At 53.8% G+C, this 13,340-nt stretch overlaps 4 protein-coding genes across 4 annotated transcripts; 2 read left to right on the forward strand and 2 right to left on the reverse strand.

Annotated features, from left to right (window-relative positions):
• Positions 1–471: 471 nt before the first annotated feature.
• Positions 472–2,301, forward strand: COCSUDRAFT_44977 (hypothetical protein; the record flags this gene model as incomplete). The annotated part of the gene is made up of 6 exons (XM_005643295.1): positions 472–664; positions 868–1,058; positions 1,276–1,371; positions 1,529–1,627; positions 1,749–1,995; positions 2,174–2,301. 6 exons carry the CDS (start codon positions 472–474, stop codon positions 2,299–2,301), a joined length of 954 nt encoding a protein of 317 aa, XP_005643352.1.
• Positions 2,302–2,819: 518 nt separating this feature from the next.
• COCSUDRAFT_31435 (glycerol-3-phosphate O-acyltransferase) lies at positions 2,820–5,705 on the reverse strand (the record flags this gene model as incomplete). The annotated part of the gene is made up of 6 exons (XM_005643296.1): positions 5,249–5,705; positions 4,811–4,974; positions 4,442–4,577; positions 3,941–4,170; positions 3,343–3,666; positions 2,820–2,930 (listed from the first exon to the last, which is right to left on the reverse strand). Exons 1-6 carry the CDS (start codon positions 5,571–5,573, stop codon positions 2,820–2,822), a joined length of 1,290 nt encoding a protein of 429 aa, XP_005643353.1. The 5' UTR covers positions 5,574–5,705.
• A 521-nt stretch (positions 5,706–6,226) lies between these two features.
• COCSUDRAFT_49065 (NUC189-domain-containing protein) lies at positions 6,227–11,177 on the forward strand (the record flags this gene model as incomplete). Its single annotated transcript, XM_005643297.1, has 13 exons — positions 6,227–6,418; positions 6,612–6,748; positions 6,917–7,080; positions 7,319–7,407; positions 7,594–7,818; positions 8,060–8,181; positions 8,335–8,494; positions 8,699–8,865; positions 9,036–9,162; positions 9,463–9,581; positions 9,797–10,016; positions 10,417–10,548; positions 10,801–11,177. 13 exons carry the CDS (start codon positions 6,227–6,229, stop codon positions 10,960–10,962), a joined length of 2,016 nt encoding a protein of 671 aa, XP_005643354.1. The 3' UTR covers positions 10,963–11,177.
• A 303-nt stretch (positions 11,178–11,480) lies between these two features.
• Positions 11,481–13,188, reverse strand: COCSUDRAFT_49066 (ribosomal protein L6; the record flags this gene model as incomplete). The annotated part of the gene is made up of 5 exons (XM_005643298.1): positions 12,888–13,188; positions 12,656–12,709; positions 12,433–12,503; positions 12,006–12,171; positions 11,481–11,645 (listed from the first exon to the last, which is right to left on the reverse strand). Exons 1-5 carry the CDS (start codon positions 13,098–13,100, stop codon positions 11,481–11,483), a joined length of 669 nt encoding a protein of 222 aa, XP_005643355.1. The 5' UTR covers positions 13,101–13,188.
• Between the last annotated feature and the right edge of the window lie 152 nt (positions 13,189–13,340).

Genomic DNA, 13,340 nt, shown 5'->3' on the forward strand with positions numbered 1-13,340 from the left:
AGAGCAGAGAGGAAGTTGATACAATTTTGCAGGTATATGGCGATCGAAACTGCGATTTTATCAGATCTGATTATTGATTGAATGAAGAAAAAATGCTAAATCTTCTGCAGGAGTATTTGGGTGGCGGCAAAGAAGTCCACAGCATTGTGCAGCGGTTCCTGGGAGAGAACACCAAGCAGGTACCTCGTTGACTTGACTTAGTGCGATGGTAAATCAGCAAATTTCCCTGCAACATCCACTGAAAGAAGGAAGTATAACATCTGAAGCTTCCGCTCAAAGCAGGCTGCTCCATCTACCCCGCAACAGCAAGAACCGGGAAGCGACCAGCTCACTCAGGCTGGCAAAGTAAGGGGCAGCAGCCGCCCGGTGAGCATCACTTTCCTTTCATTGTCGGCTTTGTCGATCTCCCCTGCACTACAAGCATGCATTGCATCCCACGTGCCATCTGCACAGACCTTTCAACCACAAAAAATGATGCAGGCGGCTGCCAGGGAGCGTCCAGCCGGCAGCATGACCATCAAACACACGCAGAAGCGCAAGGGAGCGCAAGCTGCAGCGGCTGAGACAGACGCGTCAGCACTGGACCGTGCAGTTGCCAACTGCCTGTGCTGCGGCAAGGTGTACATGTGCCGCGAGACCACAAACGACGCCAGCCTCTTTGTCGGTGCGCGTGCTGTCTCATGATGTACCTTTGCTTTTCCACACATGCTGCATCCATATACATAGGCATACAAGAGGGCAGCATACACGCAACATCTCCTTGCCTGGAGACCAACTGTACTAAAGTACCGTCCCTCCCAAAATACCAACAAGGTGTGTTGCCCTCGATGTTTCTTTTTGGTGAAGAGACGCCGCTGTGTTGCGCAGAGTCTGGGGGCGTGTGCACATTCTGTGGCGCCAAGGTTGCCCTGAGCTCACAGGAGAGCAGCCATGCGCGGCCACCTTATGCAGAACGCGTGGCTGCACCTGCTTCCCAAGAGCAGCCCGCCAGCAGCGCGCTAGCTGGCTCTGCTGTAGATGATAGCGCTGCTGAGGCGGTTGCGCTCAAGAATAGGCTGGTGAGGGCACACCTCATCTGTGTTGGATCTAATTCACTCCATAACGTCGGAACTCATGGATTACACAAAGTTTCTATCGATCTGCAGGGCCCACCGCCCAAGTTTTGAAGTCTTCAAGCTGGGAGAAAAAAAGTTGTACCAATTGCCAGTGGACATTCTCTTTTGAAATCTTCCCTGTCATTATTTGTCATAATGTGTGGTGGCCTTCCTGCATCAGGTGGACTATGACCGGAATGCGGCCAAGCGCACGACAGTCGTGGACGATCAGAGTGATTTCTTTGAGATCGACTCCAATGCATGGCTGTCTGATGAGGTGCGTCCCCTTGTCTGATTTAACTCAAGGAGACGCAAAGGCCTGCACCAATCAAGCCTGCATGTCAGGGAATGGTACAGTACTCTAACCAAACATCATAGATAGTCCCACAAAAAGGTACTAATTGAACTTTTAAGAAGGTGTTTGTGTCATGCAGGAGAGGCAGCAGCTGAAGGAGCGGCAAAGGGCAATAGAGGAAGCTGAGCAGTCGCGGCGCAGAGCTGTCACAGTCACCTTTGACCTGCTAGGTCGCCAGGTGGGCCTGCCTGAGATTTTCAAAACATGGGTTGAGTGTAACTTTGGCATGAGGCCCAGAAACCCAAACCTTAGTGTGATGCTATTTAGAGGGTAATGAGGGGTGAACATGGTGGGTGCAGGTGATATTGACAGGGGATGAGCAACCGGTCTCCACCAGTGACACCGAAGCAAGCAGTGCAGCTGGCCCTTTCGCTGCAGCTAACACCTCTGCGCAGCCGCCGCAGAGTGTGGGCCCAAGCGCCCATACAGGAGTTGATGAGGACAGGCATGTGCAGGACACCCCAAGAGTACTGCGCATCCGTCCCAACCCCACACTGCATGGCCCCGCACCGGTCTTCATGCGTCGCACCAATGGCCCTGGGAAAGGTAGGCATGTCTTCCGGATGCAAGCTCGGTCTTCATCAATGAGTTTCGCCGGCATTGTGAACACACCGTTACCTTGTGGGTTAGAAAGCTGCATGCATCGGTTAATGATAACTCTCTGCTTTCACCCGATCGTGAAGTCAATTACCTTATTGATTTTCATGTGGGTTGCCGTGTTCAGGTGTAGCACAGCCTTCGGGAAGGCAGCAACGACCCAGCAATGGGCAGCTGCAAAACAGTGGTGCTGGCCGCCTGCAGCATGATGATGCGTTTGTTGCAAGTTTTGGTGCTCTTAGTGTTTCAAGCTGAACATCCCCCTTTTTTTGTAAGGCATGACAAGCATGTAAAGATGCAAGGAGCTTCTTGTAAATATGTGAAACTCTTCTTCCTGGAACTCCGCTTCAATTACAGATTTCACGAGACATTCCATAAGCAGGCACCAACAAAAGCTTCTTCATTATAAATATACTTGTCGACTTGACCTCAGTACTGCATTGCGCATCAAAACTCTCTGCACCCATTGTGGCGGTCCCAATGGATGCAGCAAACCCACTTTCGAATGGAGGCCGTCTCTCTCTTATATCAGGCTAAACCTCAACAGCCAGTACGTACTAGCAACCTCTACAATCCTTCTAGCACCACTTTGCTCTATAGTAACAATGATTTTTGAGACAGCAATCTATTGGCCGTGAACATATAGGACTCACAGACATTCATAGCCAAGTTTGCTTGCCATGTCTTAGTGCCAAGAGCCGCAATCACACAACAGAAGATTGGAGAGCAATGCATTTTTGTTCTGCAAAAACAACTTTGTCGTTTGTACAGCGTCATTGCCGCCAGGGCTGTGTGTAGACATCAGCCATGGCTGCTCGTTTGGCAGGGTCTGTGATGGCAGCCTCCAGCGCCGTATACTCATTTGTGACTGCATCAAACGCGGCCTGCATCCATGACAAGATCATGCTCAGTCACAATAAGAATCTTATGGAGCGGATCATGAAGAAGAGGGTACATCGAGTAGTTTGAAAAAAATACGCCGGGGTGTTTGAAGGGTGTACCTGAGAGAACGCCGCCTGCTGAGCAGCCTTGTCATCCTCTGGGATGCCTTGGAGGATGTCCTCCTCCATCAGCTCGTCTCCTGCTGATACACCTGCACACAGCGCACATCCCATGTAAGCTTACCAGGCAGAAAATGGATCCAGAAGCAGTAGGACTACAAGAACAAAGGGAAGAATAGCTGCAGCACTGAGCCTGCTGGGCTCCTTTATGGCAAGCATGGTAAGAATCCCCTGTACAGCAGCCAGGCAGAAACACTCAGAAGAACACCAATACTCCAGCAGAGAGTCCTCGCACAGCCTGAGCAACAACATGCCCCCAACGGTGCATATGCTGCTTATAGACACAAACGCGCTCCAGATGCAATATGGGGCACACACCAACGCCGACAAAGGAGGTGAGGCGGCGCTCGCCGAGGCCTTTCCGCAGCTCGGGCGGGGGCGGCATCATCTCGCCGCTGTGCATGGCGAGCGGAAACATGTGCCCCGGCCGCTTGGCTTGCGCCAGCAGCGTGCGCATGAGGTCTACCGAGGACGGGTCAAAAGCAGCCGGCATCCAGGTCCCCTCCGCGTTCGGCCGGTCGCGACCGCCGCTCGGCGCGATCCACAGCAGCTTGCCGCCCTGCGGATAGCACAGAACTCTCACAAATTACACTTGAACGTGCCAACTTTTCGTGACATGCCATAATACTTGCTGGGACGTCTGGGAATTGACACTGCCGTCTTTTGATGTATATTAAAGATCATTGACAGCTTCCAGCACTTCAACAGGACTTGACAGGATCTCACACGATGACCCAATACGATGCAGTGGGACACAGCTTTTTCTCTCAGAAGGTAGAAGCACACAAAGGCATGGGCATGCGCCGCCATCGAAATCCAGGACAGGCACGGACCTCTCGGAGGCCCTTGACCATGGCGGCGAGGGTGCGGCGGTTGGTGCGCTGCTTCTCGGCCTTGAGCTCGGGGAAATCGTCCATGCGCTTCTTGGAGTGCACGCAGAACAGATTGCGCCCCATGGAGAAGGGCTTGCACAGCGGGTCCGTCACCACTCGGTCGCCCGCCACGTAGATCACACCTGTCGCCAGGCTGGGGTGCGTCTTCTCCAGCAGCAACGCCCACACGGCTGCAGCCACCGGGTGCAGCGTGTCAAAATCTCAATGCAGAAACCCAACAAAACAGAGCTACTGTGGAATATTCCACACATGCCACATATCTGTCACTTTATAGCAGAACTCAACGAAGCACAGCGAGTTTGGGTCTCCCCACACAGCACACATGAAGCCAGACATGTCCTCCAGTCTCCAGAGTGCTGCTTTCAGAAACCTCGACAAAGCGCCGAACTTGCATGGCATGGCAGGAGCCAGTAATGGCGGATGTGTGCACATGATCCTTACCGGGGTCAGCCTCTGTCTGGTGATTGGCCAGCATGATGACGTTGTCTCCCCTGGCCAAGTACTCTGCAGCCTTGTCAAAGTTGTCCAGGTGGCCCACAACAGAGATGTCAAAGTTGACGAGGTTGCGCACGTAGTTCTGCACAGCACACCATGCACAGAGTTGGGCTCACGCCAATCTGAGGTGCAGTATGTCAATGTAGCATTGCACAGGAAAAGGCGACAATTATTGATGACTCATGCACGCAGGAGAGTCATCAGTGAGGCGACAGAGTACCTAAATCTATGCAGCAAAGTAGGCATACACACGTATGACAGTTGCTGATTGGTGCAGAGCAGTGTGTGCGCAACTAAGGAGGAGAGAAGCAGCACCTGGCCAAACTGATAGTAGTTGTAGGGCTCCAGGATGCGCTCGTGGAAGGAGGGGAATATGTAGGGATTGACGAACTGGTCGCAGACACGATCCGCAATCGCGCCCATCACCTGTGCCACCCGCCTCTCGTCCGCACCAGGCACTCCGCTGTTCACCACCGCAGCTGCGCACACGGCACACATGCTTTGTGAAATTTCCCTGAACTTTCACGGTGATGCCTCGGCCAGAATTATGGTATCGCCATCAGGTTGAAATCTTTCCCGTTTATGCAGATGATTATCTCAACTATCTCAGGCGCCAATGAAATTTCTTCAAGGCTCGTTCCCAGGTGGAGGCTTACAAGCTGAACAGGAGGTGGGAATTGCCCCATGAAGCAATCCAGTAAACATCATGGCCCTCCATCAAGATGTGGTGTGCATCAAAAGGCAACAACTTACTTTTGTAATTGTTGTAGAAGTCCAGAAACCCAGGCAGGAGCGGCTCAGGAATCTTCTTTGCAGCCACTCCAGCCTTCAGAACAGCCACGAATTCTGCTTCGGACTGAACGTCAGCGAACCCTCCAAGCCTGGGAGGCGCCACCTCGGCTATGCATGTGGTGGTGGCCCTGCATTTTGCGCGAGGTCGCGAGGGAAGCGAACATCTGGCCTGGACGGGTGTCCATCTGCAGGCGACTGCCCACCGTGCCAGAGGCAGCGATCTGTTTTGATGTGCGCCGATGGTTGGAAGGGGGCTGCAGTTCAAGATAAACACGCTGAGCACCATTGCTCAGCCAGCAACGGACACAAGTGGTGCACAGGGAGTGCACCCCTGCCCTGCAAATTCGTCCTCAAGTCAAGGATATTTCAAGCAGTTCCAAACAAACCAAAAAATTCGTAGGAAATGCTTGTGTTCGTGCGCAATCACTATATCTCAAGAGCGCCAAGCCGTTCTGGCCAGTCGCGTTTGGATCCGAGCTGGAGGCGTCGATCGGCAGAGGCGTTGTCGTCGGAAAGGCCGCCCTCAAGCTCCGAAAGCTCGCGATAGCAGCAAATCAATGCGATCGCCGCTGTGAGGGCTCCAAGATGCAGCCTGTGAGCGTGCAGGAAAGCCTGCTTGTTGCTTTCAGCCCAAAGTTGGAATACCTGGCCACGGCAAGTCGTGATGGGCGGCTTAAAGCCTTCGACACAGGTAATACTGCACCTGCACGACTTGGGGGCGGGGCATTGCGATGGCTTCACTACGCCTTTTAATATTAATACAAGCAATTCAATGACCTGCTAGTACCGCCATGCAAATTTTTCCTGCCCATTTTGTTGCTTGAAAAGTATTTGTTGTGGCAGCAATTGCACGATCTGTCACCAAGACTCCAATGATTTGCGGCTTGAGGCGCCATCAGTAATGATGCAACATGGTTCTCCTCATCGTTATACAGCAGCATGGCATTGAGGGTTTGCAGTTGGGAACTTGCGCTGAGAATGCCATGTCTTCCTGGTGTGACAGCCTCTGGGAGCCTCCTCTTCAACATCAACAGCACTGCAGCACCTCCGGATGGGAGACTAGCAGGACCGGCGCCCTCATCAGGCAGCGAGCAGAGCAAATGCATCGCCTGGGCCTATGGTCCAGACAAGGTGCGCTCCCAAAGAGACAAATTGGACAATGCTTGCCTTCTCTCTTCGTAATGCATGCTTCTCTAAGTTTTAGACCGCACGGTTGTTGTCTGAATGGGTGTGTTCCTGGAAGACTCTGCTACAGAGCGGTTCCTTGTTGTTACTTTCAGCGACCTGGGCTTGTTCCTTTGGTGAGTCAGCACGCTAAATGCAGGCGAAGAAAAATGGGAGGGCGGTGGCAAATGCGGCAGGGCGCCTGATGTTGGTGGTGGGGACCGCGGCTGGCAATGTGCGAGCCTTCTCAGCAGCAACTGCCAAGGAGCTCTGGGCGGCTAATGGCTGCAACGAGGGGTGCGCAGAACAATGCCCCATCACGACGTGCACCATCATGTGCACGTGTTCTACTTACATGAGAGCTTTTAACCTTCACGTCATGAAATCTCTTCCATCCATCTGTTGCTGCAGAGTCTGCGTGCTGAGATCTGAGACTGATATCTGACCAGCGCTGTGCACATGCAGGGGGGTGACATCACTGGCGTTTGAGGCTGATGCCGGCGCCGCGGGGCTGCTCTACAGCGTGGGCAGCAACAACCACGTGTGCGCGCTGGACGTAGCCTCTGGAGCGCAGGTCGTCAAGTTCAAGGCTGGCAGCCACCCGCTCTCCTGTGTCGGGGCAGCCCCAGGTCAGCCGCACGACTTGACCTGCAAAGCCCTGATGTGCACAGACCAGCTGTTTCCAGCTTCAGCATGTGCCCCTTACATTTGTATTGTGGCTGAGGACACCCTCAACAGGTCCGGTTATGCCTGCCTGCGGTGCATGGCCTGTGCGGCTGCAATGTGGGCTCATGGCTGTGCTTCTGTTGGAGGGGATTGTGTCTTTGAATCGCAGCCACTGATGCCAAGGGCGTTTGGCTGCTGCAGATTGCCAGTCAGTGCTGGTGGGCAGCAGCTCTCTGGCGCTGTGGAATGTGGCGGAGCAGAAGCGCGTGGCCAAGTTCATGGGACACTCGGTGAGTCCCAGAGATGGCGCTCCTTCAGATGAATACACTCTGTTGAAGCTCTGGTAGAAGCGTCTATGTGCATAAGCCTTTACGCAATGGTTCAGTCTGTGAGTTTTACAGACCGATGTCTATTCCCAGTGACTTTGGTTGACACTGTGAAAGATGGCATCACCTGAGCATCTCATTGTGCTGCAGCTGCCGGTGCGCGCAATCGCTTTCAGCCCGAGCGGGAGCCACGCTCTTTCGGCGTCTGAGGGCGAGCGGCAGGTCGCACTCTGGGCCCTTCCTACCATCGCTGCCACAACGTCGAAGAAGAGCCGGCCCAGTGTTGGGCTACTGTCACTGGAGGAGCCTGCGGTGCAGCTCGCCACATCAGCAGCCTCCAGCGACAGCGCAGCAGATGGGGCGTCATCTTTCCAGGTGATTGAATCCTAGCTTGAGTACAGATGTGCTCACGCCAATGGAGAATCTGCAGTATAGATGCACATTCTCAACGCAACAGGAAGCAAGATCCTGTGGCAATTGGCTTTGTCCTGTCATGGGCCTTAATGGTTTGATGCGCTGCGTGTCAGCCAGGTCTTTCTGATCCAGACACCAGACACCTGCAAAGAAACGTTCTGCAATCGGATGAGGTCTCTGAAAAGCGCCGCGTGTGGTGCAGGTGGCGGCAGTGAGCACGGCAGGCAGAGCGTATGTGTGGTCCTGCAGCACGGCAGAGGAGGGCGACCGCGTCAGCAGCAGCCTCAGCGTGCGCGTCAGCGTGGAAGCTTCAACCTCTGAGACGTGCGCACCATGTCCACCAAGTGTGATGCATTTTACGCATGTCATGCCAACAACTCGCCAGGATGTTTGGGGCTGCATTTTACCTCAGGATATGTTTTGATGAAGATGCACTGGACGCCATCAGGAAGGCAATAAATTTGTTTCCCTGAACAGGGTGCACAACCAGGGCGAGGGTGGTATCTTGGCAGCACAGTTTGAGTCGCCGGACACGCTTCTTCTGGCGAGGGGTTCTGTGGCAAAGCCTGTCTTTGAGCGGGTGCAGCTGCTGAAGGACAGCACCACCACCAAACAAATACAACTGGAAAGGATCCTGGTGAGTTTTTGCCTGGCGTCATTGGCAACCCTTGTCTCATGATACTTACAGTATTTTCCTGATTTTAGATGTTAGATGGGATTTCTGATGAGTTGAAAGGGCGTTTATGTGATGACATATCTCCAGTGCTCCCTTCCAAGCATTAATAGGCTTCGCCTCTCACATTGTCTCTCAATTGCCTGATCACTGTGGATCATTTTGCAGGACGGGGTGTTGATACAAGCGAGTGGGAGGGGCGGCGAGGCGTCCACATCTGGGAAGGGCGCGGCGGCGGCGGCAAAGGGCCGCGTTGCGTATGTGGGGGCTGAGCCTACCGATGCAGAGTTGCTGATGTCGAGAGTGGCCGAGGACGGCGCTGCACGACAGAGCAGGTTGGCTATTTCCATTGATAGTTGATTGCTGCTGTTCTGAAACAAGTCTGCCAGCCAGCCGTCGGTGTTTCCCTATGAATGTAAAACAATGTTGTATGTCAAGCCCATTATTGTCCTTGTCCAATCACCTGTCTTGGCAGCTTTTGAGCACTGTTGTATGCCTGGGGCAGGAAAAGGAGAGCGGAAGGGGATGAAGCAGGAGCGGTGGTCAGCGAGCTGCCTGCAGAGAATGGGCCGGTGTCAGATGGGCCCACCCTTGGACAGAGACTGGAAGCACTGCAAGTGCGATCACAGCAGGTCAGTGCCACCCTGACCCGTAATCCCTCATGTGTGGCGTGAAGGATATGCGTTGTTGTGGCGCCTTGACCAGGCCTTCCTGGTCCACCTGGGCTTGTGAAGCAGCAGTGCCATTTGCTGTGGTGAAGTACAGGTTGAAGCGAGTGCAATGATGCTTGGGAATTCATGCTGGTGATTGGTTCTCTGCTGAGAAAGGTCGATAAATGGCGTCTGCATGATGGCTTCAGAATTTTCCACGCCAAGTACACATATTGAAAGGGAAGGAGCGTCCCCTTATTGACTGCCTGGCTCTGCTTGCAGGAGCGGATGGATGTGGACGGTGGGGCGGGGGCGCTGCAGGCAGGGCCGTTGAAGGCCGATTCGGTGGCTGTGCTGCTGGGGCAGGCGCTTCAGGCACAGGACAAGGCGCTGCTCGAAAAGTGCGCATCACCTCGCCCTTTTCTAATCGCCTCCTTCTTGTGTCTTCTCATGCTGAAGACAGCGCCTTATGTTTGTGTGCAACTGCTGTTGACTTTCAAGTCCGTGTCATGCCGTTGATACCAAACATTATACTTGTGAGCTCTTGGGAGACTGTGCACCCAGTGTACATTACATGTGCAGTGCACAGTTGAGAGGACAAACATGCAATGCACAGGTGCCTGAACACGGGGAACGAGGCGGTGATAGGCGCGAGCGTTCGGCGGCTGCGGCCGCATCACGCGGCGGCGCTGCTGGAGGCGGCGGTGGAGCGGCTGCGTTCGCGCGCCAACCGCGGCACCGCGCTTACGGCCTGGATCCGCGCCGTGCTGCTGCACCACACCGCCTACCTCATGGCCGCGCCCGGCGTGCTCCCCATCCTCACCTCCCTCTCCCAGGTGCGCCACACAGACGCGCAGTCACATGCAATCCATTGGACCTCAAGGTGCCAGCTTCACACCTGAAGGCACCTGATTGGAAATGGCCAGGACGCAAGTCGTTTGCTCAGGGGCTTGGTATGAAGTTATCAGCATTCCAGGGAAGCGCACAGGTTCAGCGAGGCCTGCCATGTGCTTCGTCAGGTTTGCATGATTTGGCTTTTCCCAAATGTGTGAAATTACTTCTTGTTTCAGCAACTGCAGTGTGGAGTGTCCTTGAAGGTCCAGGGTGCTTCTCTGCAAAGTCATGTTTTCACCATCTGGCCAGCATGTAGCCTCTCCAATGCACGTGACTGCCCTGTCTCTTCCCATCAGCAGCCGGTACCCAGATGTGCTGACATGTGCTCGTGTGGCTGCGCAGACCATCGAGGCGCGGACGGCGCAGCTGAAGCCGCTGGCAGCGCTGGCTGGCCGCCTGGACCTGCTTGTCGCGCACCTGCCCAAGCCCGACGCTGCCGCCAGTGCCGACGACCTCGAGCTCCCCGGTCCTGAGGTATGCTCCAATCCCCCATGCACTGTGTTTGTGGGATGCCTGAGTCTTGCATAACTCAACGTACAACCCACATGCATTGTTCTTGTGCAGATGAAATAAAGATGCCTCTCCCACTGTATTCTTACCCCTATCACGACGGCTCCTGAGTCAGCGCAATGTAGAACATTGGCAGACAGTCTGTCCTTCGAAGAGACCCTCATTCGAGATGAATGAAACAATTAAGGAGAATTGATGTGGGCTATTGCATTGCAGGTGGTGTATGTGGAGGAGGATGAGCTTGAGGCGGAGAACCCCCTTGCAGCAGTTCCAGACTCCGATGCAGAAGGATCTGACGATGAAGATGAGTCAGAGGAAGAGGATGCTGGGGAGGAGGATGGTGATATTGACATGGATGACCTTGATGACACTGATTGACGCGGGTGCATGACAAGTACAGATGTTTTGAGATTACTATAGTAGTTAGATCCACAGTTGGGACCCGGCTCCATTAGGATAATATTGTAGGCTTACCGTGATTTGCCTGCTGGGGATTGAAGCACAACCGCCAGTGTATACAACTGCCAGTGTATGCAGCATGCAAATAAATGGGAGTTGCATGCAATGTTGAGTGCAAATATTGCAATACTTACAAAAGTATTAGATGCTCTACGCATTGCGGCGTCCGTTCTTCGCAGAAGGTCAGTACTCGAAGTATACTGGTACGTACCAGAAACTGGTTGAGGTCGAAAAGACACCACGCGCAATATTTCCGCATGTTTGTTGCTAGCCAGTCACGTAAGATCATCTTAAAAGGCACGCTGAACCGTGCCAAAATCTCTTTGAGGCTGACATCCAGATCTTCCCACACATGCATGAGCACCACAATGCAAGAATGCCAGATCTGCTCCAGACAACAAGCTATGAGCAGCTGTTGCAGCCTAACAGCAGCAGGCCTACTTGCCGCGCTTGCCCTCCTTCTTGCGCACGACCTCGTCAAAGTAGCGCACACCCTTCTGCTTGTAGGGCTCGGGCGGCCGCTTGGCACGCACCTTGGCCGCAAACTGGCCCACCTGCTCCTTGTCATATCCAGAGATCACGACTGTCGTCTGCTTCTCCACCTGCAGCAAGCACCAGCAATCAGCGCCCTTTCCACTTCCCATAAGCTTGGCAGGAACAAAAGCCGCATCCAGCAGAAAGAGAAGTGATACAACTGGCTCCTTTGCCAAATGAGAGCATGTGCAAATTCCACTGTTTCCTTATTGGATACAGCAAGCGAGCAGACTGGCATCGTCAATTCTGTAGGAGGCTTTCCGTGCACAGCCAGCTAGCCAGGGCTCTACAACAAGCTTGGCCAGACATACAAGAATATTTCGGCACTGCGCTCCTTCTAACATGCCCACACCTATGGGTGTACTGGAGCCACATTACAGAGCGGCAAACCAAGACCAAGCAGTTTGATTTGAAGCTGAGTGGCTCACCGCAACGGTGACGCCCTTGGGGAAGTCCATCTCGATGGGGTGGCTGTAGCCCAGGTTGAGCACCAGCTTGGTGCCCGACACGGACGCCCTGTAGCCCACTCCCACCAGGCTCAGCGTCTTGATCCACCCCGTCGACGTCCCCACCACCATGTTGTTCGCCAGCGCCCTGCACACAGTGCACACAGAGTCAGCATCTCTCAATGTGCCCCTGTCAAGTACAGGGCCCCCACAGACCTTGTGATCATAATGCAGATGCATGGGCTAATCTCTTGGGAAGTGCACCAAGTGAGCACGATCGGTACCAAATCCCTTGGCAAGTGTTCTTCCGTTTCAGTGCGACCAGGCACAGGTGTGCTTTTCACATTCCATGCCTGTGATCAGTGTGTGTGCAGATGTGCTGTGCACATGTCCCAGCAGAACGTCGCACCTGATCAAGCCGTGCACCTCGTTGGCTTTCCTGCTCTCCTCCATTTTGTACACTCTCAACGCATTCTCTTGCTGCAGCCACAATGACAGATTTCAGCAGCCAGTCACAATGCCAAGGAGTTGAACTGGAAGCACTAAACATTGCTGAACCTCAATGCAGGAACTGGATGCAGCTCGCAAACCTCAAAATTCCCACACGACAGGCACCCACTTTGATCCCTTACCTGCTCGATCTCCACAATTTCAGGAATTGCCAGCTCCAGCTCTCCCTTAGGTCCCTGTAAAATAGCAAGCATTTCTTCAGCGCAATTGGACTTCAATATCAGGCCAACGGTCAGACCCGCTTATCTGCTGTGAAGGGAGACCTCAAGAGAGAAAGAGCCACCCATGCCAGCATCACTCACACCCAACACGGGTCAGTACAGATTATTCTACTTTCTGCATCCGCTGGCTCACCTTGACCTTCAACAAGTCCCTTGTCAGCGTTAGCTGCACACCCTTTGGAATGGGAATGGGGGCTTTTCCTATCCGTGACTCCTTCCCAAACTCAGTCCCCCTCGGTGGTGCCTGGCATCGCGTTTGCACCAATACCCTGCTGGCTGCGGTCCTCTGTGAAAACTGCCGCAACAATCTGCTGCCAGCAAACTGGCTGTGCGAGCAGGACTCCATTTGCCCCTGCCTGACTGGCCAGGCTGCAGATCCTGGATTTTTTCAGCCCGATGAAGGTCCTGGTTCCTGGGTGTCACACAAAATGATCCCTCCAGCAAGTCACTTGCTTGGCCAAACGTGCGTCTGCAAGCTTTCCATGGTGTGCGGGCGCTCATAATCTCATCATCGGATAATTTTTCACTTTTGCCCCTTTCGGGCTTCGGTTACGGGGGAAATCGCCCAATAGCCTAGCTTCTACCC

Source organism: Coccomyxa subellipsoidea (genome assembly GCF_000258705.1).
Source record: "Coccomyxa subellipsoidea C-169, whole genome shotgun sequence".
Lineage (NCBI taxonomy): Eukaryota > Viridiplantae > Chlorophyta > Trebouxiophyceae > Coccomyxaceae > Coccomyxa > Coccomyxa subellipsoidea.